General features: G+C 37.1%; 1 protein-coding gene across 3 annotated transcripts in view; it reads left to right on the forward strand.

Annotated features, from left to right (window-relative positions):
• Positions 1–27,246, forward strand: part of PHF21A (PHD finger protein 21A) — a 125,125-nt gene that overhangs the window by 37,775 nt on the left and 60,104 nt on the right. For all 3 annotated transcript variants that reach the window (XM_058806625.1, XM_058806626.1, XM_058806624.1), the window contains 2 exons: positions 1,202–1,234; positions 3,352–3,417. In XM_058806625.1, coding sequence (XP_058662608.1) covers positions 1,202–1,234; positions 3,352–3,417 — 99 coding nt within the window. The remainder of the gene's footprint in view (positions 1–1,201; positions 1,235–3,351; positions 3,418–27,246) is intronic.

The raw sequence follows: 27,246 nt of genomic DNA on the forward strand, positions 1-27,246 counted from the left end.
CTTTGTCTCCAGGTGATAGAGACAAACTAGAGAATTATGGAAGAGTGCCAACAGTGAACAAAGCAATGGAATGATTTGTGCATGAGGAGTTCTTCAATTTGAAGAGGTGAAGACTGATGGGGGAATATGTGGTGTGGAAAAAATGTAAGAAGGAGCTCCATAGAGAAGCAGCTATAGAATCATACAGTGTCTTAAGTTGGAAGGGATCTCTAAGGATCATCAAGTCCAGGTGCCAACTCCTCTTGACTCAAGTCAGCTCTGGTTTTCTGTAATCGTATTAGTCCTTCATGCTTGCATTGTAAGGAAACAGATTCAAAAGAAAAAGGAGGTCATGCTTTTACATAAGAGTCCTGTAATTTAACTTATGGTCACAGAATCTAGAATGGTTTCCTGGTTCAAAAAGTAATTAAAGCAGATCAGTGAAAGAAATGTGTGTTAGTAGCTGCTAAACCTAAGATATAGTCTTGGAAAACATTAGAGAAATAAATGTCTACAAAATTACTAAAAAAGATATTGGGAGTTTTTGGTTTACATTGTGTCTTCTTTCTGGGCTCTGGTTTTCTTTGGTAACTTTTTCCTTGCTTAGCAATCGGCAGCATTCTCCTGCAGCTGCCTGAAGGAAGAGAGAGAGGAAGAACAGTGAATGGTAACAATCTGTCTGTTTTCCTTTGGATGTGGAGAATATCTCTTCTACAATGATCTCAATCTCCTCTGAGGGAGAAAAATGGCAAAGATACTTCTGAACATGGGCCTTCCATCTGGTACCAGCCAAGTTAACACACAGGAAGAGCTTTAGTACTTGAAACATTCTGCCCTTGAATATACAAACAGCTTTTGTGCCTGCAGCAGTTATCTGTGGTTTGTGTTTCTTGTGACTGCAAGCAAAGAGGCCAGCAATTCTAGAGGAGACACAGCTATTAGATTATTTTACCCAGCTGGCTTAAATTGTCTTTAAAAAGCATCACTTGTTTAAGAGCTGTTTAGGAGGAGCAAAAGTGATGGCTTAATACAGTACTTTTACTGTATTAATAAGAATGGGTTTGGAAATGTTATAATACTGGACTCCAGGCTTTGCTATTGAAATGCTGTAAACAAAATATTTTGCTTTTACAAAGGTTCTTAAAAACTACTGAATTTTGAATTGTTCAAAGTATTCGTAATGAAAATCTTCATTGTATTGTCACTTTTTTTTTCTTTCTAGAAATTGGTTGCCCAAATGAAGCAAGATCCACAGGTAACTACTTATTTTTATATTGGATCATTTCCATTAAAATTCAGGAAATGACAGTGCATGAAACTTGATGATTTTAGATATTTCTAGATCACCTTCTTCCTTGCTAACACAGTGTTTAGAAGAAAATTTATTTATACGTTTTGAACAACAACCGTTGGATTGTTTAAAACAAAACCAAAATTCTTGCTATTATGGAGCTTTTTACCTTATACACATTCTTATTCTTAACAGTTTAAATCAAGTGACTTTTCTGGGCTATGGTGCAGTTCAGATGAGCAGTAAATTTCTGATTCTATTGGAAGCTGCTCTCTTATAAAAGCTACCATTATTTGCAATAACCTTTTTCATTTTTGAGTATCAGAAGGTTCACAGTACAAGAAGAGAGAGGATATTCTGTCCAAGAAATTTTGTCCAAACAATATAGCTTAAGGTTGTGTTCAGATTGCCTGTCTTGGGTGTCTTACCAGCCCTGTAGTGTCCATAGAACAGACACTTGGTCTTGGGAAGTTTCAGAGCTTCTGAAGTTGGATAACTGGACTCCCTGCATAGACAGCCAAAGTCATCCCTTTCTCAAAGACTGTGTAAGGTCCCTGGGTTTTCTTGTACAGCAGTTAAATACTCCTGGATGCTGGATGAGGAGTGCTCTGGAGCTCTCAAACCAGTCTGAAATATTGAGTAGAGGGATAAAGGCCGCTCACTTGAGGCTTGAGACCTCCCATCCCCATACAATAGTAAATTTTCTGTATGTACATTTTCTGTATGTCCTGTAATTTTCTGAATGTACATTTTTTTCCAAGCTCAGTGAAGTGAGAAGACAGCTTTTAATAGCACTCAGGTAGTTAAACTTCTGACAGGGAGGGTTAAGCAGGGTGTATTGGAAAATCTGGTTTTTTGAATGTTGTTATTCTGATGGGGTTTGGGTAAGATCTGCTCAAATTCACTGGTCCGGTCTTCTAACAATTTGTCTGCAGAGCTCAGTTCATACTTGCTTTCAGTTCATACTTGCTGAAAGTGAGGTCATGCTGCAAGAAGCCATGTAGAGTTCCTAGAGTCAGGAAAAGTAAATCTGGTCCCTGTTTCCAATGTTTTTAATGCATTTTTGTCCCAGATTATTAAGTAGAATCTAGAACTAGGGAGGATGACTGGTCAATATCTGGTTTTGCTGGAATCAGAGACTGTCTGCCAGCTAAGATCAAAATACATTTCAAAATTAGAGGAATATAAAAATAGGGGATATGCATGAAGTTCCTGTGATGATGTTAGTCTTGTGTTTTAATATTTCTGCTTAGCAGACTAAACCTGCATAATCTAGTATGAAAACTTTACAACGTAATTGAGAACAAAAAAAGTGAGAATGTACAAAAATTAAGGAAAACCTGATTCCCTGTCACATTTCTGCAGAGCTTCACAGGTTTTCAACCAAGGACAGACGTTTCTTAATTTTTTATTTCAGTAGAAAAGAAAAAGTCCTGGTAAAAATTGTTTTCTGTCTGCATCTTTCTAGTGCTGCTTATGGCTTTAAAATATGAAACTTTGAAAAGTGCTAGTGTAAGCAAAATGCTAATATGAGTAATGTGTTCAGACAAATGTAATTCTCTTTAGCACAGTCTAAGGCATAAGCATACATGGAAATAAGGACTTAAATATGTTTGCCTTCAATTAATATGTGTCAATTCAGATTTAGTACATATGTTTATATTCTACATAGTTGAGTGTAAATGTCTTTGCATAAGTCACATAGGTGAGAATGTTTTAGATAACTATCATAGCATACTGTTGTACACATATTAACAAACATTTATTGTTTAATTTGTAAACTTGATGAAATGTATAAATGTGCTTTATAATGTGATAAGCACTAATGGATGTTTTAATGCAATCTTCTCTCCAAACTGGTGAGTGAGTGCTAGAAAGGTCCTCTGATTATTGTTGCACTCAGCGATTTAAATAAGGCTTTGTTGAGCCGTTTGAATTTTATTGGCTGTACATCCAGAGGTGCTGTATTTGTAGTACACTATGCAAGAACAAAAACAAACAAAAAAAACCCACCTTCCTACTACTACTCTTTGTTAACAAACGGAATATCTTTCTCACAGATATTTTTTCTTTCTAATCAGAACGCTGATTTGAAGAAACAACTTCATGAACTTCAAGCCAAAATAACAGCTCTGAGTGAGAAACAGGTAGGGAAACAGAGATGTATTTTTAACACTGTGTTCTAAAGATGTCTCTTTTCCCAGATTCCAAGAGAGCTGCTAAATCTTAAAGTGCAAAAATAAGCGTGGGCAACCAGACATTTTAGATTTTTATTTGATTTCTCAACAAAGGATAGAATGAGTTATTGTGAGTCTGTCAAACAAGAAACTAGTTTAATCAGTGGAAGTTATAGCAATTTTTCTTGTGTTGAAACTAACATTTTATATTAAGGGAGATGGAAAAATGCATTAATTTTGTCACTTTCTTTATTGTTATCTTGAAACTTCTTCTAAACTCAACCATTCTGGTTTAGGCAAGTCTTTAGATTTTGACTTAGTAAGTCCGCTGTGTATATGGGTGAGTATGCTGGAATTTTTCTTAATGTCAAGACCAGCTAAATGTATGTCAGTTTTGGGTACTTAATAGACAATTTGAAAATTAGTTAGATGCTTTTACCATGATAAATTACACCACAATTGTCTTATGCTTGCCATTTGGTAGAATTCTGTTTGACAGCTCTAAACTATGAGTAATAATTACAACTGAATGCTTAATAGAAAGATTGTTGAACTTGAACGTGGGCCTTGTGAATGACAAGAAGAAAAAGACGTAATATTGAGATATCTACAGAATTTGTTCTCACTTTTTTTTAAAACATGAAAGAGCAACACATGCACAAACCCCTCATACATCACATCATCCCATTCCAAGTAAACTGACTTGAGCAGTCCCTTAATTATGTTGCTTAATATGTCAATAATGGAACCAAATTAGATAAATAGATTAGACCTTTGAAGAGGGAAAAATGTTAGAGCATTGGTAAAGTGCATGAGTGTCACAACTAGATACCTCCATTTGTCTGCTACTAGCTGCATGTGTTCTGTTTTGAGTATTACTATCCCTACAAAAATAGCCAGGCAGTGATTTACTTTTATCTAGAAATTTTGTTTACTGAAAAAATATAGTATGTTTTAATAGAGGAACAGTGAATCTGGGACGAAACATGTAAGGAATATAAGGACAATGATTTTTTAATGAGAATAGTAGTTCAACAAAAACTGAAGTTTTGCTGATGTGATAGCATGTCTCTCTTGAAGATGATTTATTCTCTAAAACCAGCATGAGAGCTCTGCATGTGGCTATGTCTCACAGCAAGCTGTTTCAGGATTCTCTGGTAAGCTCTGGATGCCCATGGTAATTTCAAAATGAGCTTGTCTTGATGCCATGAAGCAAACTGTATTGACTACCCGATCACGTGATGAGCACGGACAGGCAGTGAGACACTGAGTGGAATGTAAGAAAGCATCCTACCATAACTTTTAAACTTGTATTTATAACTCTGTCAAGTTAAGCTGCAGAATGGTCTATACTAACGTGTTTTAAATTACCCATCCGTAGAAATGGAGCTATATTTTTTATATTTAACTCAAAGTGCTAAAGTATACTTGTTCATGGGGTGAACATGGATTAAGTTTCCAAAAGACGTTGAAAAATAAGTTTTTCTTCTACCACACCGTGAATAGAGTCTGTATGAAGTCACAGTAGTTTCCTTCTTTGTATTTTTGTGGGTTTGATTATCAGACCAACAGTGAACTTCTCCATGATTGTTGAAATTTAAATATTTTGTTATTTCTACTACTGAACTGCAGAGCTGCCAGTGTTCCAGATGATAATGTTATTAAAGTAGTATGCCTGCTTAAATGCAATGGTCATGGTATATATAAATACTGGGAAAAGAATCACAACTTCCCTGTGCAGAGAAGTGCTCACTCCCTCTTTATTTGCAGGAATTTGTTGTATAGAAATCTGTGGCTTAGCAATGCAGCAACTTAGAGACTACAACAAAGCCCTTCTTCTGTTTTTAGTTTCACTTCTTTTAGGGAAAAATCATTATTATTAATTGCTTTATGGGTAGAATATTAATCAGCAATTTAATTTTCACACAGCATGGAGAAATATGCAGTTTTGCACAGTAAATATAATGGTTTCCATTGTGCAGTGCTTGTGTTAAGAAGGGGTGCAACATGTGTAATCTGTACTCTTGTTTAGAGCCAAGTAGTCAATGAGTAAACTCTGAGGGCCCAACTCCACTGTGGACAATTATAGGATGCATAATGGTCACTGTTCAATAAGCTTTTAATGAAGTTTGAGAAACTAAAGTTCCAGCCTGTGTGGTGTCCCTACCTGGAGACATGGAGCTGAGATGCTGGTGTTAGAGAGGCAGAATAATGAAATATTTTTGGCTTGTGGAATGTTATGCCGCCCTAATGCGTGCTTTTTCTTTGCTCTCTTATTTAATGAAGTTGGATGAAGACTTGTGCAAGAACCAAGTCAGCGGTAGGTTTAGCTAAAAGCTTTCAGTTGCTTTAGGACTTCCCTCTGTTTGTGAAGCATTGTGGGAATAGTGCCGACACTTGCTGCCAGTCGCTGCAGTGATTCACAGTGGCTTAGGTGTCTTGCTGAGAATTAATAATGACAGTTCTGTTCAGAAGTTTGTGAAATTGAGGAGATCCGGCAAATTACGAAAAGAAAGCAAGTAGGCTGTGCAGTGTGTAGGCTTAAAGCTGAAAAAAATTCCAAGCTGATGCAGGGTTGAACTGTTACAGCATAAGGTATGTCACATATTCATATGTTTTTTGAAAATGTCAGAGGTGAAAATAAAGGCTTTGTTTTGTTATACCTGAGAGACGATGGAGCAATGTATGCTGAGTGTGTTAACACCTGAAAGGAAAACTGCAAAAAGAGAAAAAACTTACTTGAAGATAGCTTGCATTTAAAGGGCTGTGAGCTTCAATCCTTCAGACTAGTAGATTTCCCTCTGCTAGTCTCTTTGTATTATTTTCACAGAGTTGTAAACTGTGCTTACTTTTCTAATCTGTGGGCAATAAGTGAAATTCAGTTTAATAGATTTGCTCCTCAGCTATATATGTGAGAGCTGCAGTCTGGAAACTCTGAGTACATTGGTTTTGTAAATGGTTTCCTCTTTCTTTCTCCGACCCCCCTCTTCAGTAAAAAGAAATCAAGAGTAAGTTTTTTCAGAGGAGTTGTAATTGCCAAATCTCAGGCTGGGTTGTAAATGTGAATTAATTCTGTTGTTTTGGAGCACCATTTTTTTCTATGTTTGCACATCTTTGGAAGAAATTCATAGTCAAAGTCAACCATTTTCCTTCACTTTTTATTCTACAATACTATGTTCTCTTGGCATTCTGATTTGTAGAATTTTACCCACAATTACTTCACACTACTCAGCTTTTGTCTGGGTTAAATACACTCTTTACAATACAAAAACTTAAAGAATGTATTTTTAAAAATTTTCTGTGAGGAAGTTTTTAGTGTATACTTTTTTTTTTTTTTTTTTGGGAAGATGGGGTGGAAATTGTTACCAGTGATGCTGGTGAAAGGCTGAGGTAGAGCAGGGCTAGCATAAAGGAGGAAGGGATGTAATCTTGAAGTAGTACCTTTTCTTCTGCCTCATTTCCTCCATAGTTAATTTAAAAATAAAGAATATGAACTTACAGATATATCATGATTGAGTATGTATCATAATAGTAGTACTTAATTTTGAAGACAAGGAAGAGGTCATGTGGGCAGTAAAAAGATGTAGGCTTTTTTAGCAATATTGTGTCAGATATAGAGGAATTTCTAAATGTGTCCTTATCATAATCTCCTGGAAAAGTTAGAGCAATATTCTGTCATAAATGTGAAACAAAGCTTACAAAAAGAGTCTTTTGACTCTATGATAAAAGGGTGATGGTGGTAAGCATGTACAAAAGAAATCATGTCTCTTTCGCTTATATTTGAAAATAAAATGCAAATGTCTCTTCCTGTAGTTGCAGTGAAATTCATTGACTCTCTAAGAAAAGTGTTGTGGAAACTAGACTTGTATTCCAATGTATTTCCTCTTGATGCTGAAATAATAAAGTGAATCCCTTTGTTATTTTGATTTCTGTATATATGCAAGAAAAAGTAATCAAAATAGTTATCAGCATATATATGGTGTATGGAGATACTTGTGGTTTTATTTTTTCACAGGGGAAAAACTTTTACATACTTTATTGTGAAGAGCAGTTGAAATTGTGGAATATAATTAGAAAAAATGCATACCATAAAAGCAAGTTTAATATTATGTATAGGCAAATCTAGGGAATTTTCCCTGTATTTAAAGCTTACAGCAAATGGAGATGGATGAGGTTATTTTAAGTCCTGTATGTTCAGGGTGAGACTCCTTTTAACCATGCCATGAAATAGCAAGTAATGAGAAAGAGTATTTGGGATAGATATAAAAAATGACAGAGTAATTTAACCATGGTTTTGTATAGTTGAATAAATGTAAACATGTGGTTTAGATTGACAAAGGAAGCTTGTTATTTAAGTTTCCAAAAACTGTCAGGAATAGCTTTTAAGCATTACTGTTGCTATATTTATTACAGGTACCATAACTTAGTAATGAAAAGATTGGTAGTGTGCATAAATTCATCCTATGAGACTGTTCTTCTTGAACAGTTGTCAATCATAGTAAAGGAGAATTTTTATGGAGGCTTTTTGAGTATATTATCAGAAAATTGTTCCCAAAACATGTTCCATCATGTTCTGTAAAGAGAAGCAGCAGTGTTTGGTGAGAGGAATGTAAGCTCAAGAAAGCTGGAGAGCAGGAGGGACACTGGGTACAGTTAACAGGTAGGAAAGAGCACTTCATGCTTGTGCATTAGAAGGTAGGCAAGGTATGCCTGTGCGTTGTAGATATAGCAGATGAACACCATCACAACTTAGGACTAAAAACCTGGAAATGAATTTAAGAAGTCACTACTTCTGCCAGTTTTTTCTGGAGTTTCTGATACTTCTTTTCTCCACGACTGAGCGAGGGCATATTTAAATGGCAGTCAGTAATGGATCAAGTCTGCAAATATGGCATATGAGCATTTAATTACTAATAGCTTGAGGCAGGTGATGCCTAATTTCAGTTCCAGTTGTTTATCTGGAACTGTACATATAACTGTACTAAACACTGATCTTTTTTAAGTAAATGGCATGAATGATAAAGATATGCTAATTTGCATGTAACTACAAGAATGCATTTATGCCAACTGTTTATAAAGCAGTTGTAGAATACATGAAAAAAAACCTGTTTGTATAATCCTTCTTAGACTGTTTGAAGGAGTCAGTCATTTTTTCCTGTCAGAAAAATACTGGTCTATCTGGACATAAGGAGAAGTAAGTTAACTGCCTCAGTGAATTGTCAGATCCTTTTGAACCCACTGATAGGTGTGAACAGCACCTGTTTAGAAGTGAATATTCAAAAAATCTGCATAAGCTTACTATTTCAATCTTTGATATTTATTTAATTTGCATCCAAATATTGTGTGAAAATGCGAATATAATGACTTCTCATTAAGTTATCATCTTCCATATTCTCAAGATATACTGGCTGAAGCAAATTTTGGCTGTTGCACAGATGATTGTAGATAGGCAGAGTGGATGCATCTCTCCCTGCTGCCTCTTTTGCCCCAAATTCTCTTGCAAAACTGATGTTATAATCATTTGTATTTGACTGAAATATTGCTAAGCTGTCTCAGACCTTTTATAAAGCTTAAATGATGATTAAACCCATACTGGCATGTAAACTTTGATTTCCCATTCTTCTCTTAATGTAACTCCACCTAGACTTCTCACCCTTGGTTTGTGAACTTAATGTTTGCATATCTAATATACAATTAACATTGGAATAACTCAATTTAGGAAATGTAAGTGGCCGTTTCGTGATTTCATTTAAAAAAAGAAAAACTCTCCACACATCCCCCCTGCTACTCTTCCTTCAGCACTGACTTTCTGGCTCAACTTTTAATTTTTGAGTTCATGCTGTATTTAAACCAGATTTAGAGGCAGCTGGAGAACTTTTTTAATTGAACCTAGTTGGATACATCTTTCATCTTCATATAAGCCAGGGCATAACTCCAAAATAGCCTGCTCTGCTTGAAAATCAACATTGTAGATAGAAAATGGGCAATTAAACTACAGTATTTCCTTGAAAATCCCCTACTAATGGAGAGAGTTGGTTATTAGATGTTCCTGCATGTTTCGACTTGCCGGATAACCTCACACATCAGTAGTTATTTCAAGGCCTACTATTCCCTTTTCCCTTTTATACTTGAAGGGAAGACAAGTGAAGCATTAGATGATGATGACTGGGATTTAGGCTGTTTTGTATAGCACCCTTAAATGCCTCTTAGTTGGATGCTGGGAAAAGGGATTAAATCTACTAATGAATTTTTATAAGTTAGAACAGATTAAAGTAGTTCATTCTGCTATGTTCTGCATGCCTCGGTGGAACAGCCTCACAGCCACAGAAACAATATTTTGATTTATTGCCAGTTAGAAAAGGAATCAAATCCAGAGATATGCTTTTCAGAGCCTTGTGTATGGATCTTTAGTTGCTATCGGAATTGTTTGGTCCCCAGCTTTTCTGATGTGTGTTGAATTATGGAAAGGAGAAGAAAGAAAGACAGTGTGTCCTATGTTTAGAATACAGGCAGAAGCTTGTCTCTGATGTTTGTTCTCTTCTGCCTGTACTGATTTGAAAAGAAGCTGCTTCCTGAAATGTGGGGTATTTTGTGCTATGAGTTACTGACTGTAGTATAGCCATGGCTAAAATACTTTTATTACCAAATATGATCTTATTGGTTGGTGCTACACCAAGAACCAGACTGACTCAGGTAAACAGTGTTAAGTGGTGTTTTCCCTCATATGGGTCATGTGTTACACCCTCATAAGGTATTGAGGAACCACTCAGTTCGACTCTTGCTGCGTAGGTTCAAAAAAGACTGAGATGGGTGTGATAATATTGCATTGCTTCTATAATGCTAGTTTTGAATTATTTTCTGTTAATTGTACTGGCTTTTACAGGTGGACTAAGGATCCTTTGTAGTGGACAAATAAAGAGGAAATGCACTTTTCTGTCAGTGATTTAGAGAGATGACATATTAGGGAAGCGCAAGTGGGCCAAATGAATGTACCCTTTATAAAAATTTTTTTTTGGATTTCACTTTTCTAACTAAATGTTGACTGTCTTTATTACTCTCACTATGGATTTTTTTTCCTCATTTTGTTGTGGAGACTGTGATAGTCTTGAAGGGCTTAAAAGGTGAACATCCCTAAAATATTGAAAGGTAAGAATGCTCTTCACAGAGTTTCATGAAGTCTCTGTGCTTTCTTTTCTATATTGACACTGTTGGAGGCAGAGAATGCAGTCTTCATCCTTAGAAAATCTTGATGTTCACTGAAGTGATAATCTGGTTCAGGTTTCATTTTCTGTTTGTGGAATTAAGAATGTTTTATTTTCTTCAAATATGGGCCAAGTCAATGTGAATTCACCTATTTCTAGTCATTATACAGAGTAACTTTCAGTATTCCATTCACTTCTGAGTTAACTTTTCAAATACCTGTTCTGACCTTCAGAAACTGCAGAAAGTGTATAGTTCCTTGGGAGCAACTTTCCCCCTGCTGTTAGATTGCAAGTTAGCAGAGACATCTGACATAGTGTCAGGGAAGATAAGTGGTGGCCAGAAGAAATGTAAGTTTTTGTGGTGTGGTTTTGTTTTAATTAGGTCCATTATTCCTTGAACTTCTTTTTAGCTCCTTCTTTGTCCTAAGTTTGTCAAAACTGGTAGTGAAGTGCAAGGGGTCTTCTTCGACTTTACTCACTAATAGTAATGTAACAGGTTAATTAGGCTATGGTGACTGCAGAATTCAATGGAAATTTTGAAGAAATGAAGTCCAAATGTCGGGATCACTAGAGTGGTGGAGACACCACCAGGAGGCAAATCGGACAAGGGAACTTAGTTTTTACTGTTCTGTGTTGGCTTTGTGAAGGCAACTCTCACTCTACTGACTATAAAAAACAACTGGGAAGATTAGGCTTCAGTTCATTACTTTTTTCCCCTACAGAGTTTATCTGATTTGTTCTATGGAAAAGAATTCTTGTTCTATTCTGTCTCTTTTTAATTTAAGTGACTTCTTACAGTAGACTTTTAAAAACTAGCAGGGAGAAAGCCCTCAAGTTCCAATGAGCATATCTTCTTTGTCCTGTGAACTTACTCCAAAGTTAGGTAAGTTAGGTGAGGAAAGTTAGAAACAGTTAAGAAGTTATAATTACTTCTTTTTTTTCCCCCTGCCTTTTCTTTCTCAAGGTTTCCTCAGTAAAATGTCGGCAATGTGTCAATAGTAAATGACCATTGGTGTGTTAAAGAGTTGAACCCAGACTGCCCTGCGTAGCAAGGAGAAATGAGCTGGTTTTTTCCTTACTCAATGAGAGAAACCTCAGTGACTGTTTGTAGAAGGCAGAACGTGTTTATCTTATTTTTCCTTTGAAAACAAAAAAAATTACATTGGAAGTATAATATGTGATGTGAATTTTTGAGATATATGCTTTAGAGCTGCCTGATGTTCTGCAGAACAGCGAGTGGCTACCCTTTTATTTTAGACTTCTGAAAATTTGAATACTTGGCAGTATTTAAGCCTGTGGAGTCTTGCTCCATATCCATTCACTCTCTTTATAAATTGCTTCATTTTCAGTCTAGTATGGCAGTTTTTCAGAGCAGCGGTTGGTTCTTTAGAGCTGTGGCCAGCCCAGAGTGCTGTGGAAGTGCACAATTGTCAGCAGCTTTCTAGCATCAAAAGCTCCACACACCCCTTTGGGCTAGTAATAAATGCTTCAGCAATCAACTTGGACAAAATTAGGTTCTTGGGTTCTCCAACTCATTCTAAATTTTGTCATATATCTCAAGAAACAGACGTATCCCATTCTCCAAGTAAATAATTTGGGGAAAGCAGCATCCCAGTACATTAAGCTCTTAACATTTGTCTGCTGGGCAATTTAAATTGTGTGGCCTAAAGGTACTGTTCTCTGTTTGAAACTTAGTTTATTAATAACTTTGTATATTAATGTCCTTTAAATATTCACTTAGACATGACTATCACAAAATAGATTTGGACTCAGAACTGACAAGAGACTTAGTAATTTCTCTCAAATTACTTTTAAATGCATTCAAGTAGTTGCATAGCTTTGTTTTTTCTGACAATTTCAAGAATCAAAAATTAAATTTCTGCAAAGGTCTTCCTTTTTGAGCAAAATGCAGTTTAGTTAAATGAGAAATGCAGATACTACAAACTCAGTTTTGATCTGTTAATGTAAAGATCTTTGGGAGAGGGCTTTTAGTTATGAAATCTGGGAGTTATGGATTAGCAGATCAATTTGCATTCTTGAATATTTTCTACAATATTTATTTAGAACTATGTACATCTGCTAACAGGAGCATTGGGTCAGGCCCTCAGTGAGTGTCAATTCAGATTTTAAAATCTAATGAATCCTATGGCTAGAGCTCAGTAAGCACTGATATAATACCATTCTTAATCTTCAGCTTTTCGTCTATTCTTCTTCTTAGACTAGCTATCTGAAGGTCTGAAGGCCTTTAAATCCCAATTACATGGAGAGCTATTGAGAGAAAACTTCAAGAACTGACACTAGAATGCAAATGTCTGTGAGTGCTGTAAGAAGTCAAGCAGTCTCACCAATAGCAGACAAAAAAAATGGTCTGTTGGGCAAACTAGCTTGCCAGCTGGATGGATCTACAAACACGATTTTTGGTGGTCCCCACAGTAGCTAGAAGTAATATTAGTCATAAAACCAGAGTACTCAGAAGAGAAGAAATAAATAGCCAAACATTTTTGGAAACAGCTCTACTACCTGGGTGTACCTTACTGATGCTCTACAATACATTTTCCTGCATAAACCAGGTAAAAACATAGCCGATGGTTTTGTTGTGTCTTTGTAGTAAATCCCAAATGCATTGCATTTATCATTCACTGTAGGAAGATGCATTATGGTAGTATAAACATGTGTCAGGTTCTGTATCCCTAAACCTTCCTTTTTCTTTTAAGATGGCAGGCAATAATCAAAGTATTACGTAGGATGGCCCTGCAACAGTGGTATGGCACTATACGGGACATTAATATAGTGTACCTGTTTAAAGGTAAAATCACCTTGGACTGCAGTGTGGCAGTGGTAAATTTAAGTCCATTTATGATATGCTGGCCTTAATATTTGAGTAGCAAGAGTTAGTTCTGGTCCTCATGCTCAAGAACAAAGTTTCTAATTTGAAATTCTGTGTTTCTTTTGTTCTGCTTTTTAGTTATGAATGAAAATGCCACTTTTTAACTAAATTCCTTTAGAACAAGAGTTATTATTTAATAAGCTTGTACATCCCCTACAATAGTCAGGTGTGCTTTCAAAACACTGACCCCACTGCACAGTGCATATGAAGCAATCTAGGTAGGACTTCTTAGAAAGTAAAGGGTAAATAAACAGGTTTTGCCCTTTCCTCTGTCTTTATCCTGCTTATCTCCTTTTACTGTATTAAGTGATGTAAACTTTTTATTCCATCATTTCATAATGGGTTTACATCATTTGGTTTTAGTTATGTGGAACTAAACTTGATCTACTTCTGAGAATAATCTTTGTTGGTTGCAAGTTATTCAAAACTTGCTTGAATGAAAATTGCTGATCATTTGAAGCTTTGCAGTGATAGAATCTCTGTCATCTTTATACTTCACTCAATTATCTTGAATGCCCGTTTTGCTAGCTTTTAAATTTCCCTATTCAGAAAAGTGTGTTTTAAACACCATGTGTATTATTGCATTTAGCAGATAGTTAGTTTCCCTGACCCACTTAACTTACACACATACAGTCATTTTGAGCCTTAGCTTTCAAAAATATTTTAGTGGGTCAGATGTTTCCAAAATTTCATTACACCCTTTATTTGCCTTTAAAATATTAATGATCAGCTCTTGCAAAATGCTGATTAGGACTAGAAAATGCTGAGACACAAAGTTCGTCTTGGCGCTTATGGTCCTAGAGGTTTTTCTGTGTTTAGTTACATGTATGAACCCATATTAAATAGTCTTAAGATCTTTTTATTTTAAGTTCCTTCCTTGAAAAGGCAAGGTTTGACTTATTGGTTACACAATGTCTCATACACTTCTGTATGAGAGGAGAAATTGGTTGTTGATTAAAAATCTACGCAACTTTGAGGCATGTGGCAGTAGTATTTTCTTGTTTGTTTGGGCATTTTCATTACAATTATACCCACAACCCATGGGATAGAGTCTCAGTGCTCTCTTGAACGGATTGAGATAGCCAGTAAATCTCAGAAAACAGATTCCTTGCCCCCTCCCTCCCCACCTAATATTTTGAAAATTAATTGTATAAATTTCTATGAAGTTACATTTTCTGCTAACAATGTCTAATACATTAGCCTCACATCCTAAGGCCATGCAGAAATGCTGGGTGCTGCAATAATCCTGGGCTCACTTGGTAAACTCTACACTAAGACTTAATAGCATTACTGCTATGTCAGGCTGAAAGATGAACCAATTACCTTGGACCAGAATAGGGGCAGGAGTGTCTGAACTGAAAGTGAGTAAGGCAGGACTGCAGAGGCCCTGTTAGCAGCCAGGTCTGAGGACAAAGGTTGCCCTAATCTTGGTGTCTACACTGGGCCTTTTTTTTATCAATGGGTTTGGGTATTGGGGTATATAGGAAGGGTTTGGAGGAGCTTGGCCTATTCTCCTCCTCTTTGTCTGCCTTACTGGTGTTTGGTGGGCAACGTTTGTGTCTCTGGCTGTAGCCTCCTCTCCATTATTGAAGAAGTTGTGACATAAAGTGCTGATTGATGCCAAAAGAGGAAGTTTTGCCTCTGGTGCTTGGGTTGGGATTGTAAGAGCAGTTACGCCCAAATGTACTCTCAGCTCTTCAGAACAGTTGCCATTCTGTTTGCCTGTCTAGTTTCTATTTGCTCTGTGTTTCCCAGTGTCCATGCCTGTTTCAGTTTTCATACCTGCTTTTAAGGGAAGCTGCCCAATGGAGCCACGTGTTTACCTCTTTCTGCTTGGACTATTCCTGTTCACTGGAGATGATGCCCTTTTTGCAGTCCACTTGCTATTTCTGGGAGTCAGCAAAGAGAAGAGACTTCAGAGAGAGGGAGGGATGCATCACCTGAAAGGATGATGCAGTTTGTGCATATCCAGCTTGCACCATGTATGCTGTGGTGGTTTTACAACTGGGAAAGGGCCCCAAAGGCCTCTGCTTTCAATGTGCTAAGAAAGATGTGAAGATGATGGGTAGCAAAGGTAGTATCATAAGAAATAAAAATCACTTACTATAAGGCTTCGGGTAATTTAATGTTTACATTTAAACTGCTCTGGTAAAAAGTCCAATTAAGTTCTATAGAAAACAAAGTAATAAGAAAGTATCCTTAAATGTATCTTTTTTCCCATTCTGTTACCTTGCCTGCCCTAAAAAATGCTGACTGTTTTGAAATGTTCTGTTTTGTAGAGCTGAGTGCATTTCCATAAATCATTTAATTGATATATGGCATATAAGGTGTAGAAAGAGTTATTCTCTGTCAGTTACCATTATGGAACATAAATGTATCTTTACAAAGCTTTTGCACTTTTTATTTTTGTAACAGGCCTTGGGTAACTCAGACTAGAGAAGTACCTGCTTTTTTAAATAAATACTTGACATACACAGAAAATACCCCCCAAGCCTGCTTTTTAAAAATTGCTATTGTCTTTGTTTTGCTAATGGCTCTTGAAAGACTGTAAGCAGGTTGCTGAGAAATATCTATTTAAGAACATCCTGTGGTTGGGCTGATGATAACACTTTGTCATTGTGTGGAATTACTGAAGCACTGTGCAGAAATTAGGGAAGTCAGATTGCACTTCTTTATGTTGTATTCCTCTGGAACCAGTGGTTCCAATGCTGTGCTTCCAAGGCATGAAATTCACTTTATTTCAGAGACAAAACTGGGTTAGTATCTCATACCTTATAATTTTGTAGGTTGTGATTATATGGCCACTTTGATTATGTTTCAAATTGGACAGCTCCATGAAAGCTGTGATCTGTCCTCCTGCCTGGTCTAGCTGATTTCTGCCCCTCTCTTGTGCAGGAACTAGTGCTCCTGTTGCTGTGCAGTGACTGAGTCAAAAAGCTGTCTGGCTGAAGATGATCTCTGAGATGTGCCATTTTTTGAGCATGATCCATTTTGCTCGCTTGGCTTGTGTGCAGCTGAATGAACACAGCTTTTGGCATAAGGGAAGTGGCAGAAAGGAAGGACTGAAACAAAGGGTGAAACAGTTTTCATTTGACACCTGTATTTATCTTGGACCAAACAGCTGTGTAACCACAGCTTTGAACCCAATCTGTAGCTTGGTAGTCTTACTTTTCCAGGGATGCAGATCCACTAGATGCACTCACAGCTCCTAAATGGCAGAAAGGAAGGTAGGCTGTGTCTCTCTTGCTTCTCCCACTGGTATAGCTGAGCCACGTAGTAGCCCTATGCATGAAGCAGGCACAACAATGGCAGTGCACTTAAATGACTGCAATTGAAGTATAGGGGATAAAGGTTGCTACAAATGCACATGGAAAATTTCTGTTGAAGCTTTGCATTTTGTTTGTCACAATTGATACTATTTTCAGCATTACGTAACACTGTAAGTATGAAGATGAAGCACAAAAAGAAATCTAAAGTAGTTCTTGAGTGTTCTTTGAAGAACTGAATTGCTTGAGTTGTATATATGAAGAAGAGCTGAGAAGACTTTTTGGAAGCTGACAGCAGAGAGCAACCTGATTTTTTACAGCATTATGATTTTTGTTAAGTAAATTTCAAACTGAATTATTTGGAGAAAGAACTTTTAAATTCTGCTTGAGAGCTTATGTTGCAAATCCTGAGGGTTTATATAGATCATGCGTAGTAGGTCCAAGCAGGAAGTAATGAGATATCTGAAACCTTACTCAGTCAAAGTCCTTGTTTATTGCTTAATCTCTGGCTTTGAATAAAACAATTTATGGGCAACCGGAAATCAGACCTAAATGGTGGTCCCCTGTGGCTATCCTCACTCCTGCTGCCTACTTATAGAAAAGGAGGAAGCTGGTAAATTCTGCCTAGAAGGATGTGAGCTTTCTTATTAGTTCTTTTGTTCTCAGTGGTCTTACACAGTCATAGCTATACTGAGAATTTGTCCTGTACTTGAAACTTGGTTAAAATTTGTTGGGTTGTTTTTTATGTGTGAATTGCAATAGAAACAAGGGTGTTTTTTTCCTTCTAAGTTCTTCAGCATTGATTCAGCTTAAATAACAGTAAAGCTATTTGTTTGGGACATCTGGGTTGTATTGGTTTTGCATGGCAAGGTTTTGGTAGCAGGGAAGGTACAGGGGTGGTTTCACTGAACATCTGCTGGAAGCTTCCCCTACGTCCAATGAAAGTATTCCAACCAGCTCCAAGATGAACCTGCCACTGGCTGAGGCTGAATCCATCAGTGATGGCACTAGTGCTTCTGGGTTAACACATTTAAGAAAGAAAAAAGTCATTGTGCAGAAGAGGATTGCAGTCAGAGCAAGGAGGAGTGAGAATGTGTGAGAGAAATAAACTGGGCAGGCACCAAAGTCAGTATGAAGGAGGAGCAGAAGATGCCCCAGGTGCAGGAGCAAGCATTCTCTTGAAGTACTTGGTGCAGAGCATGGTGAGTCAGGCTGTGCTTCTGCAGCCCATGGAAGTGTCCAGTGGAGCAGAGATCCACCTGTGGAGAAGCCCACATCAGAGCAAGTGGAGGCCTGAAAGAAGACTGTGACCTTGTGAGAAGCCCTTGCTGGAGCCTAGAGAAGCCCTGAAGACAGGCAGGGCCTGTGTACCTGAGGAGAAGGGATCCCATGCTGGAGTGGATTTGCTGTCGGGACTTGTGACCCCACAGGGAAGCTATGCTGGAGCAGTGCAGTCCTGAAGGATTGCACCCCAAGAAGGCGTCCTATTCTGAGCAGTTTGTGATGCACTGTAGCCCATGGGAAGGAGAAGTTTGTGAAACTGTCTCCTATGGAGGGGACCCCACACTGGAAGGAGTCTTCCTCCTGAGGAGGAAACAGCAGCAAAGACTACATTTGATAGACTAACCATAACCCCCCATTCCCATCTCCCTGCTCCTCAAGGCAGAAGGAGATAGAGAATAAGAAATAAAATTAAGTCCAGGAGGGGGTGGGGGGGAGGAGACAGTGTTTTTAAGTTTTGATTTTGCTTTTAATTATCTTTCTCTGATTTCATTGGTAGTAAATTAAATTTAATTTCTTTAAGTTGAGTCAATTTTACCCGTGACAGTAACTGGTGAGTGATCTCTCCCTGTTCTTTTCTTGACCCATGACACTATATTTTCTCTCTCCCCTGTCCAGTTGACAAGGGGGTTGACAGAGCAGCTTTGGTGGGCACCTGGTGTCCTGCCAAGGTCAAACCACCACAGGGGAGATGACTTTGGTGTTTTTTTAGACTTTAAATTTAAGTAGTGATCGAGCTACTGAAGAAGACAGCTTTTTTGCACTTATGTTTCAAAGTGCAGCGGAGTCTAAGAGAAAGTTAGAATTATGACTTACCAAAATCACATTCAGAATCAAGAATTCTAGATGGTAACTTCAGTCCAATGTTGTAGAGCATCATTTTAGGCTAATATGTTGCAGTTATTCTTAGGACATTTATCCCTTGATCATTAAAAAAAGTGCTCAAGAAACTCAAAGAATGCTAAAGCATGAGACTATGGGCATTTTGATTTAATTGAAATTTACCTTTTGGGGCAGGCACTTAGAAGAGGTCTTTCTGCTTTTTCCAACCAGGACAGCTTCTGAGTTTTCTGCTCCTCTGCACCCTGCAAATTCCACATCATAATTGCTTTAAATGGTAGTAGGATATGGGGTAAGAAGGAAAGACGTTGTGAAACATCTAACATACTATGTGCTGATGCAGTCAGGATGTTCCTGAGCAAACCAGCAGCTGGGTCCACAAGGAAAGAATTGTAAATGACAAAGACTAACATAACGGTGATTAAAACCAGTCCAAAAACTCCTTCCTACCCTACCAAGCTACCACAACAACTACAATGAAAAGAGAAACGTGAAGAAAATTCTCTTTCCATTGTCAAAAAGTCTAGATATCACAGATCATCTCAGAGATGCTCACTGTGTGGGGGTAGGCTTTGTTACATGCTTTGACTGGGGTTTATCTTTGTTCTATTTCACCCTCCTCAAAGTGCACTGTTAATAGAGCACATAGCTTGACTCTGGAGACACAAGCTCCTGTAGGATGCTTCTTGGAAGTGAGTTATGCCTCAGTGGTAAGAAATAAGATTATTATGAGACAGGAAAGTGAAAAAGATGGAGAAGTTCAGGCTTGGGCTATACTCAAGAGCATATAATGCAAGTTTTATTTTTCTAATGTTCATTCTGGGCTGATACCAAAATTGGTGTTTTGATGGGGTAAGTTGAAATCTGTAGGTACAAGGGGAGCTACAGAGGTCATCCAGTACAACCTCCTGCTCAGAGCACATATGTACTTCATGAATACAGAGTGATGCCACTCTCCCAAAAGGATTGATTGGCTGGGCTTGCATTATTTGAATGGAAGTATAAGTTGTTTTCCCATTTTTATTACTTAGTATCCCTGTCTGATCTCAGTGCATGTGCCATCAGTCTTAATATATTCACTTGTATATTTGACAATTTATTTTCCTGGGATGGAAAGCCCCCTCCATTGCAGTGTTTTAGGAACATGTTTTGAAAACGCTCATGTTTTTTTTTCTAAAACTTTTCCAGGGCATTAACACTGCTGCAGCTCTGCTGGCACTAATACCAAAAGGAGGGGTGCTGTATGCAAATGCTTTTTGTTACTGTATTGTCTGCTAACTTAATGTGAAAGTAATCAACCAATGCCTCTCTCCTGTGCATCCAACCTTTATTAAATGCAGTAGATCTGAACAGGCACTATGACAAAGAGATAAATGTTTTCATTTGTCCATCTGCAAGGTCTTATTCCAGCCTGAAAAGAGTCTCAAACTGAGTCTTCCTTTGTCAGTGTTTCAGATGAGATCTTTCTTACTCAAGTGTAATCTAGAGCTGCTGCTAAACTTGTATTCGTTTTTTAAAATTAGTGTAGTTTTATGAGAACGTGAGGAGTGCAAAGCTTACTGCATTTCCCCCTGAGTGTCAGCTCAGTTTATTCTCTGTATACATGTAAAAGATAACTCTAGAGGCAGCTCTGTCCCTTATACAGTTAATTAACCCCCCTGCTGTGGGCCTAGATATGTGCTCTTGCTGTTCAGTGAGGTGTGTGAATTGACTGCAGAACACAAAATCTTGTGCAGGCTATACAGAGGGAGAGAGCCTCCAAGAAACACAGTGAAAGATGATGGGGTAGCATGTGGCTTCATAATCTGTCATGCTGAATGCTAGTAAAGCTTGCAGAAATTGGGGATTTCTGGTAAGACAGGTAACTATAGAAAGGCACAGCTTACCATTGTATGTAGTAACTAGTCAGTTTTTAAGCTGTTACTTTAGGAACAAACAATAATAGATGAAAACTTAATAACCTAGAAATGTTCTTCAGGATTTCAAGCATTTGAAAACTCTCTAGTAACTAATAATCTTATACAAGTAACTATTAAAAAGACTGGCTTGTGCTCTTAAAATATAGATGCATGCCATCCCAGAAGACGACAAGGTGCAAACTCTGGGAAATCAGTAAAAACGGTAGCAATGCTGCTTGTGTTTAATGAAATTTAATGAAAGAAATAAAATAATTCTTTTGGTGTGTACTTTTATTGCAAAATTAACCCAGTTTTCAGAAGTTTTCAGAGTTCTATTTCTATACAAACTCCTATAAAAATCCACACACCAAACTTTCACTGAATTTGTCATGCTTTGAAACTCAGCTGCTGCAGCAGATTCTCCATTAAATATTGGTCAGTATTTTTTTTACTCATCTTTTTAATCGACCACTTTTGAATAACATTGTCATTGTATTGTGATACATTTTAATGGCTTTTTGTAGTTTCTTTCCATCGTGTATCTGGAAGGATAGGCAAGTTATAAACCTGGGAAGGACATACCACTTACTGTATAAAACACCAAAGAAAGCTGTGCCAGGGCCTGAAACCCAATCAGCAAATAGTAAGTACTTTGTTACCTGAAGAAGACAGTAACTGGGATATAGCAAGAGTATCCTGCTCACACCAGCTTGAATCTGCATGCCAGTCATACTAGCAAACTGCAGCATTGATATGCAAAGTGCTTAGCTCACCTTCAGGGATGTGGTGATGTGGAAATGAAAGCCCTTCTTCTGCCCAGCTTGAAGGGTGAGTTGTAGCCTTGTTTTAGATTTCTGCCAAAGCTTTCCTTTTGGTCTCTGCTGTGTTGATAGTGGCACTACCTGCACATTCATGCAGGGCCAGCTGTGACTGCTGGTTGTTTGGTTCCTGTGTGTGACATTGGCTATGGGGACTGTCTTGCTCTAACAGGGTTGGCCTTTGCATGTAAACATTTATTCTGAGTCCCATTACTTTCTATACATATACATGTTATGTGACATAATTTAATTCTTGACTAGGTTGCTCACTGGAAATGTGGATTCAAATGTGAGTTTTGCTTTACTGTGAGCTGGCAGATGTCAGTCTGTATTTAAGGATGCACAATAAATAACATAAGATCTGCAGTGTTTTCCTGTAACTTACATGCGTCTTCATCCCATCTGCGAATGCTTCCACATTTTGCACAGTTGACTGAGAAGGAGTCAAAAGAGTTTTACTAAAAAGAGGCAGGAGGTGCCTCCTCATTCTGTGAAAAAGGGCACATTGGCACACTGTGGCTGTGCAGAAAGGCACATGGATGCTCTGTAATGTGGAAAACCTTCACACCAGGGATAATCAGATTTGAAAGTTTGATTTCTAGTTCTGTAGGAGTGATAAAAATACAAAGGGCTTTCTGTTTAACTAGTGCTCCCTAAAAGGCTGGTTTAAAATTTAATTACACTTATGATATGCTGATCTGTGTTGTTCACTCTAAAGCATCCCAGCTGCTCAGAGGATGATTTTCAGTTGTTTGGAAGGAGGAAGGAACTGAGAGGGTACTCATGAAAGGACAGGGGGAATACAGTTTTGGTCATTCGTATTATGAAGTTTAAAACAAAAAAGAGGAGGAGAAAAAGCTGTATACCATCTGTATTTTCCTCTTACTATTTCACCATATTCTCTCTTCGCAGAACACATTTGCAGCACATTCTGTTCAGTGAGTAGGTAAAAAAAAATAAATCATAGTCTGGAAGTTAGGAACTGCTGTGAATTCTAATTCCTACTTTCCTGTCATTCACTGGATGTACTTACAAAAGCCTTTTGCTTCTGTGTGCCAGATCCCTGATCAATTAAACATGGCTCAGAGTATTTCATCAAATGACTAAGTAGCTGAAGATACATTAATTTCTGTTTACAAACTACCTAGTGTATGCGAAGAGGTACATTACTATTGAATATAAGTGATCTGATGCTACACACATGGGCATGGACATGGAAGCACATGGCTGTCGATATAGCTACACATATAGCTATGTATAAATGCTATGTCTTCTAATTTCTAAAATAATATCTTTTTAAAGATTGTATTTTTAAAAATTCCTTTGTATGTGGAAAATCATATGTGCAAAAACTTTCAGATGTATTCTGGTCTTTCAGGGGAAAATGGAAGGTGATAAGAGCTATTTCACTAGACAGTAATGTTTGTGCAAGTGCATTACTTAAATAGTGAATTTAAGGAAGGGAAGAAAGAGAGAGCTTCTGCAGGATCCCTGCTCGTCTCTCAACAAAAGCAGTTAAAAACAATTCTAGCTAATTGTAAATTTAAACATTATAAGACACAACATTTTAACAGCACATACGTAGCAAACAAATGTGCATTAGTATTAAACTGAGGGAACCGCAACTTTGCTAAAGCTTCTTGCGACAGGGTGATAGTTCAAAGAATGCTGATCAAAAACTAGCAAACTAGTTTTACTTTCTGCTGAATTTAAATAAGGTGTAATCTAGATAGAAAAAACATCTTGATGTAACTTTTTTGGGTGGAGATTTGGGTAGGATGTGATGTTTCTCAGCTTCTTGTCTTCAAGTATAATGTTTTTAAAGTTGTCAGAATCAATCTGTCCTTGAGCAGTTGATCTCAGGTTTGAAATGGGTTTCAGTCAGTGCCATAGTGGTAAGTTTATGCTGGCCAGAACCCCAGTGCCCAGAGAGAAAGGTTTGTTAATGTATGGCAAAGATGGAAACATGTTTAAAGCCTTTAGCAACAAACCCAAACTTGCCCAGTTCCCTTGATTTACTGCAAATTCAATTATTAAATGGCCTGATATAAATCATTAAATGCACATTTTACGGTTCTAAGAGAGATTAATTTTTCATTGTTTTCCTCACACGTAGCCACCTAATCTGCAATTTATAGTTCTGAGGGCTAGGAAAATTATTAGAGGAATGTCCTTCAGGATGCTGAAGTGGAATGCTCACATCAGTAATGCTGTTTATAATGCTTGCTTCTGGCATCATTGCTTTTAGATATAAATATTCATATTCGACCTGGAACAAAAAACTGCTGATTTTTGAAAGTTGGTCTTTTCTTTTGAAATTAATCTTTTGGCACTTTTTATTGTGTGTATTTAATACTATATCAAACCTGGGGAATTGTGTGGCAGTGTTTGTAGATGTATTCTCCTGAAACTTAGATGCCTTGACAGATCCACACATGGAGAGGAGAGAGCTCATTCACAGCCAAATGAAAAAGGCTGCAAATGGAGAGAAGCAATATATTATGGTATAGGCTTAGTTTGTCTTGTTCTGCTGTTTTCTTTCTCACTTTAACTAATTCATTTAGAAGTACTTATGCTGGAAGTCACATAAAATGAATATTTTATTGTCTAGTGCATGAAATGAAAGCACAAGAATTGTTCCACTTGTAGAGTTGTAGAATGTAAAATTTCTACTTTGTAGAATTTACTTCTGTAGACTAACTTAACAAAGACTTTCTAGATCAATTTGTTAATGTTTGTGTGGTCCTTTGAAGTATTAAATTGTCTCCTATGCAATAGGGACAAAATACTATTATAAGCTACTTTGGTTGGTCATACACAAGGAAGGGCAAATTCTGTTACAATCTCATTGGTTTGGTACAATGCCATAGTGTCTGGACACCATCTAGATGTGTGTAGGTGGAGAACCATCTGTGTAGACGAGCCTGCAAATATAAACACCTATTTAGGACAAGGTCTTAATGTTCAGTAGTTTCACATGTGAATCTGAAACATACTTTCAGGCTTCATTTTGCTATAAAATGAAGTGTGGAAGGGAAGAAAATATAGTTTCATCTACTGCTGGTGATCTTCACTCTGACATATTTACTTAATCTTAGAAAGTTTTGAGCTTCTTCAGGAAAAAAAGTGAAATTTTCATGTCCTCCCCTGGTTCTTTGGTTTTGGTTTGTCTATTTCTCTTTAATGATGGCTTTCCTTTGCTCTGAGAGAAGCTCTTAGAAGGCAATGGATTTTAGTTATTTGCTTTGTGTTGGAAGGACACAAAAAGAATGAGTGGGTGGCAGCTCTGCAGGTAGGGCTGTGCCTTAAAGTAGCCAAGGTATTTCTGTTGCTGGTTGTTGCCCTGTCAGTGGAGGGAAGGAACAGGTTGAATGTTGAGTGCCCGTTCAGTCCTGTCTCGTATCTCAAAATCAAAGTTGGTGTTTACAATGGCATCAGATTGTGAAGAGGTGTGGTTCTGGAACAGAATTATCCTCTGTTCTATTGACTGATTTTTTTTTTGTGTGTGTGAACTAAACGTAGAAAAGTAGTAGGTTAATAGGTGCAGTGCTTGGAATGGCTAACTTGCACATCAGTTTACACTGCTTGTTCAGGAAATGTTGGTGTACTTGAGACCACTCATGAACATCAGAATAAAAATGGCACAGAAAATGATATTCAATTTTTTTTAATTGAAAGCCTGACCTGTTTACCTGTTGATGCATATGATGGACTGCTAAATACACTATACATGTGTCACAAAATTCACAGGAGAGTTAGATGCCATAAGCACTGCTGTTTTATGCTCACTCTCTTGCCCTCGTGACATTGGTTACTATTGAATATTCACTTCTGATCAATTCTAAGGATACCTTTCTACACTACTTAGCTAATTTTACAGAAGGACAGGCTAGTTTGTTGTTTAAAATGGCAGTCTTAATTTCAATTTATGAGGAGAAGTTCTAGATCAAAAAATGGTCTCAACAAATATTTTCCTGCTTTTTAAAGCAGGTTGAGTAAAGTAAAAAGATTAAAAACATAAATCAAAGTTACCAAACAGTAACTTTAAAAGTTTGTTTGAATTTGTCTTGAAATGAAGCAGAAATTAACAAATTTTATTGAATAAATTCTATGTGGATGGATTCAGCAGTATTTAACAATAAAAGTTTGCAAAATTTTTATTTAGCTTTTATAACTTACAAAAAGTCTGCTCTGCCAAACGGACCAGAATATTTACATTATAAAATTAACGTATCAAAAAATTTATCTTTGTGTATTGCTAATTATTTAGTACAATGTGTAGCATATTCCAGCACCTCCCCAGATTTTATTCTCATCAGTAAATACATTTTCTGTTCACTTGAATTGGTACAGAATCAAGAATCCCAAGGAAAACTTGTATTTTCTGAATATCACTAAGAAATAAAATAATTCAACTCTAAGCTGCCTTTCATCTTTTAAATAAAAAAGTTACCCCTGTTGTCAGAGAAGATGAAACTATAGATCTTGAAATGGATGCAGTCCAGAGGAGAATCCAGAAACATGCTCCAACCATGGAGAAGCTGAGCAAAGCAGCATTTGGGGCAGAATTCCCTGCAGCCATTCTGAACAGTATTGATAATTAACTCTTAAAGAATAAAGGTGACAGTGTTCTACACCAATGACAGAACTTTGTGAGTATTTAAAAATTATTATTGTTAATGATCATGTAAGGCATAAATTGTCTTTCATTAATGTAAAAATGCAGGTCGGTAGTGGAAGTGGTTGTGTTCTTAAGCGTTTTTACTGGTCCTGTTGTCAATTTTCCTCTATCCAGAAATGAGACTCAGACACTTTTGGAAAGGTGCTAGCTAGAAAATAGAGCCAGTTCTTGAAGTTCTCTTTGGGGTGAATACTCACTGAATTGGTGAAAAATTGCCTTAGAATATTGGGAATGAAAAGCAAGTGTGTAGCTTAGGTATTTAGTCCATATGTAAAAGTGAAAGTAAAAGCAAAATCCTGGAAACACACCATTAGCAACATCTTTAAGAGTATTTAAACCAGGCAATTAATGTAATAACATTATTTGCTAAGTTTTTTGCCAACTTTTCTGTTGCATCCTATTATGTAAAAAAAAAATAATTTCTAATCTGCTTTATTGATTCTGATATGTGTGCTGCAAACACAGGAACTGTTGTCTAAACAAAATTGCTTTTAATAATGTTTTGGGGTTTTTTAAAATTCTGGAATAAATTGTTAGTTTTGATTTTTGTGGGGCTTAGTTCTTTCTCAAATATACTTTATTTGCAGACAGCCTGGCTTTGTCTATTTCATATTTAAGAGGAATAATGGAATAAATCTCCAAAGTTAGGACTTGCTTACCTCCATGAAGGTCCAGACTTTCAAGTATCTACTCTACTTGTGCAAATGAAAAATAGACTTTGTAGTCATTTGGACCATTGTGGAAAATTTGTCCTTATTTAACTTTGAAATTATTTTCTAAAGATTGCAGCAGGTGTAAAGAAGTATAAAACTATAGCCAGGCTCTACAGTTCTTTGGAAAAGAATGTGGAGCAAACATTTTGCAAAATTTTTCAGTGTTCAGTCTTTTATTGCAGTGGTACAAATACAGATCTGTTTGTTTTGAAA

Source organism: Ammospiza caudacuta, chromosome 6 (genome assembly GCF_027887145.1).
Source record: "Ammospiza caudacuta isolate bAmmCau1 chromosome 6, bAmmCau1.pri, whole genome shotgun sequence".
NCBI classification, from domain to species: Eukaryota; Metazoa; Chordata; class Aves; order Passeriformes; family Passerellidae; genus Ammospiza; species Ammospiza caudacuta.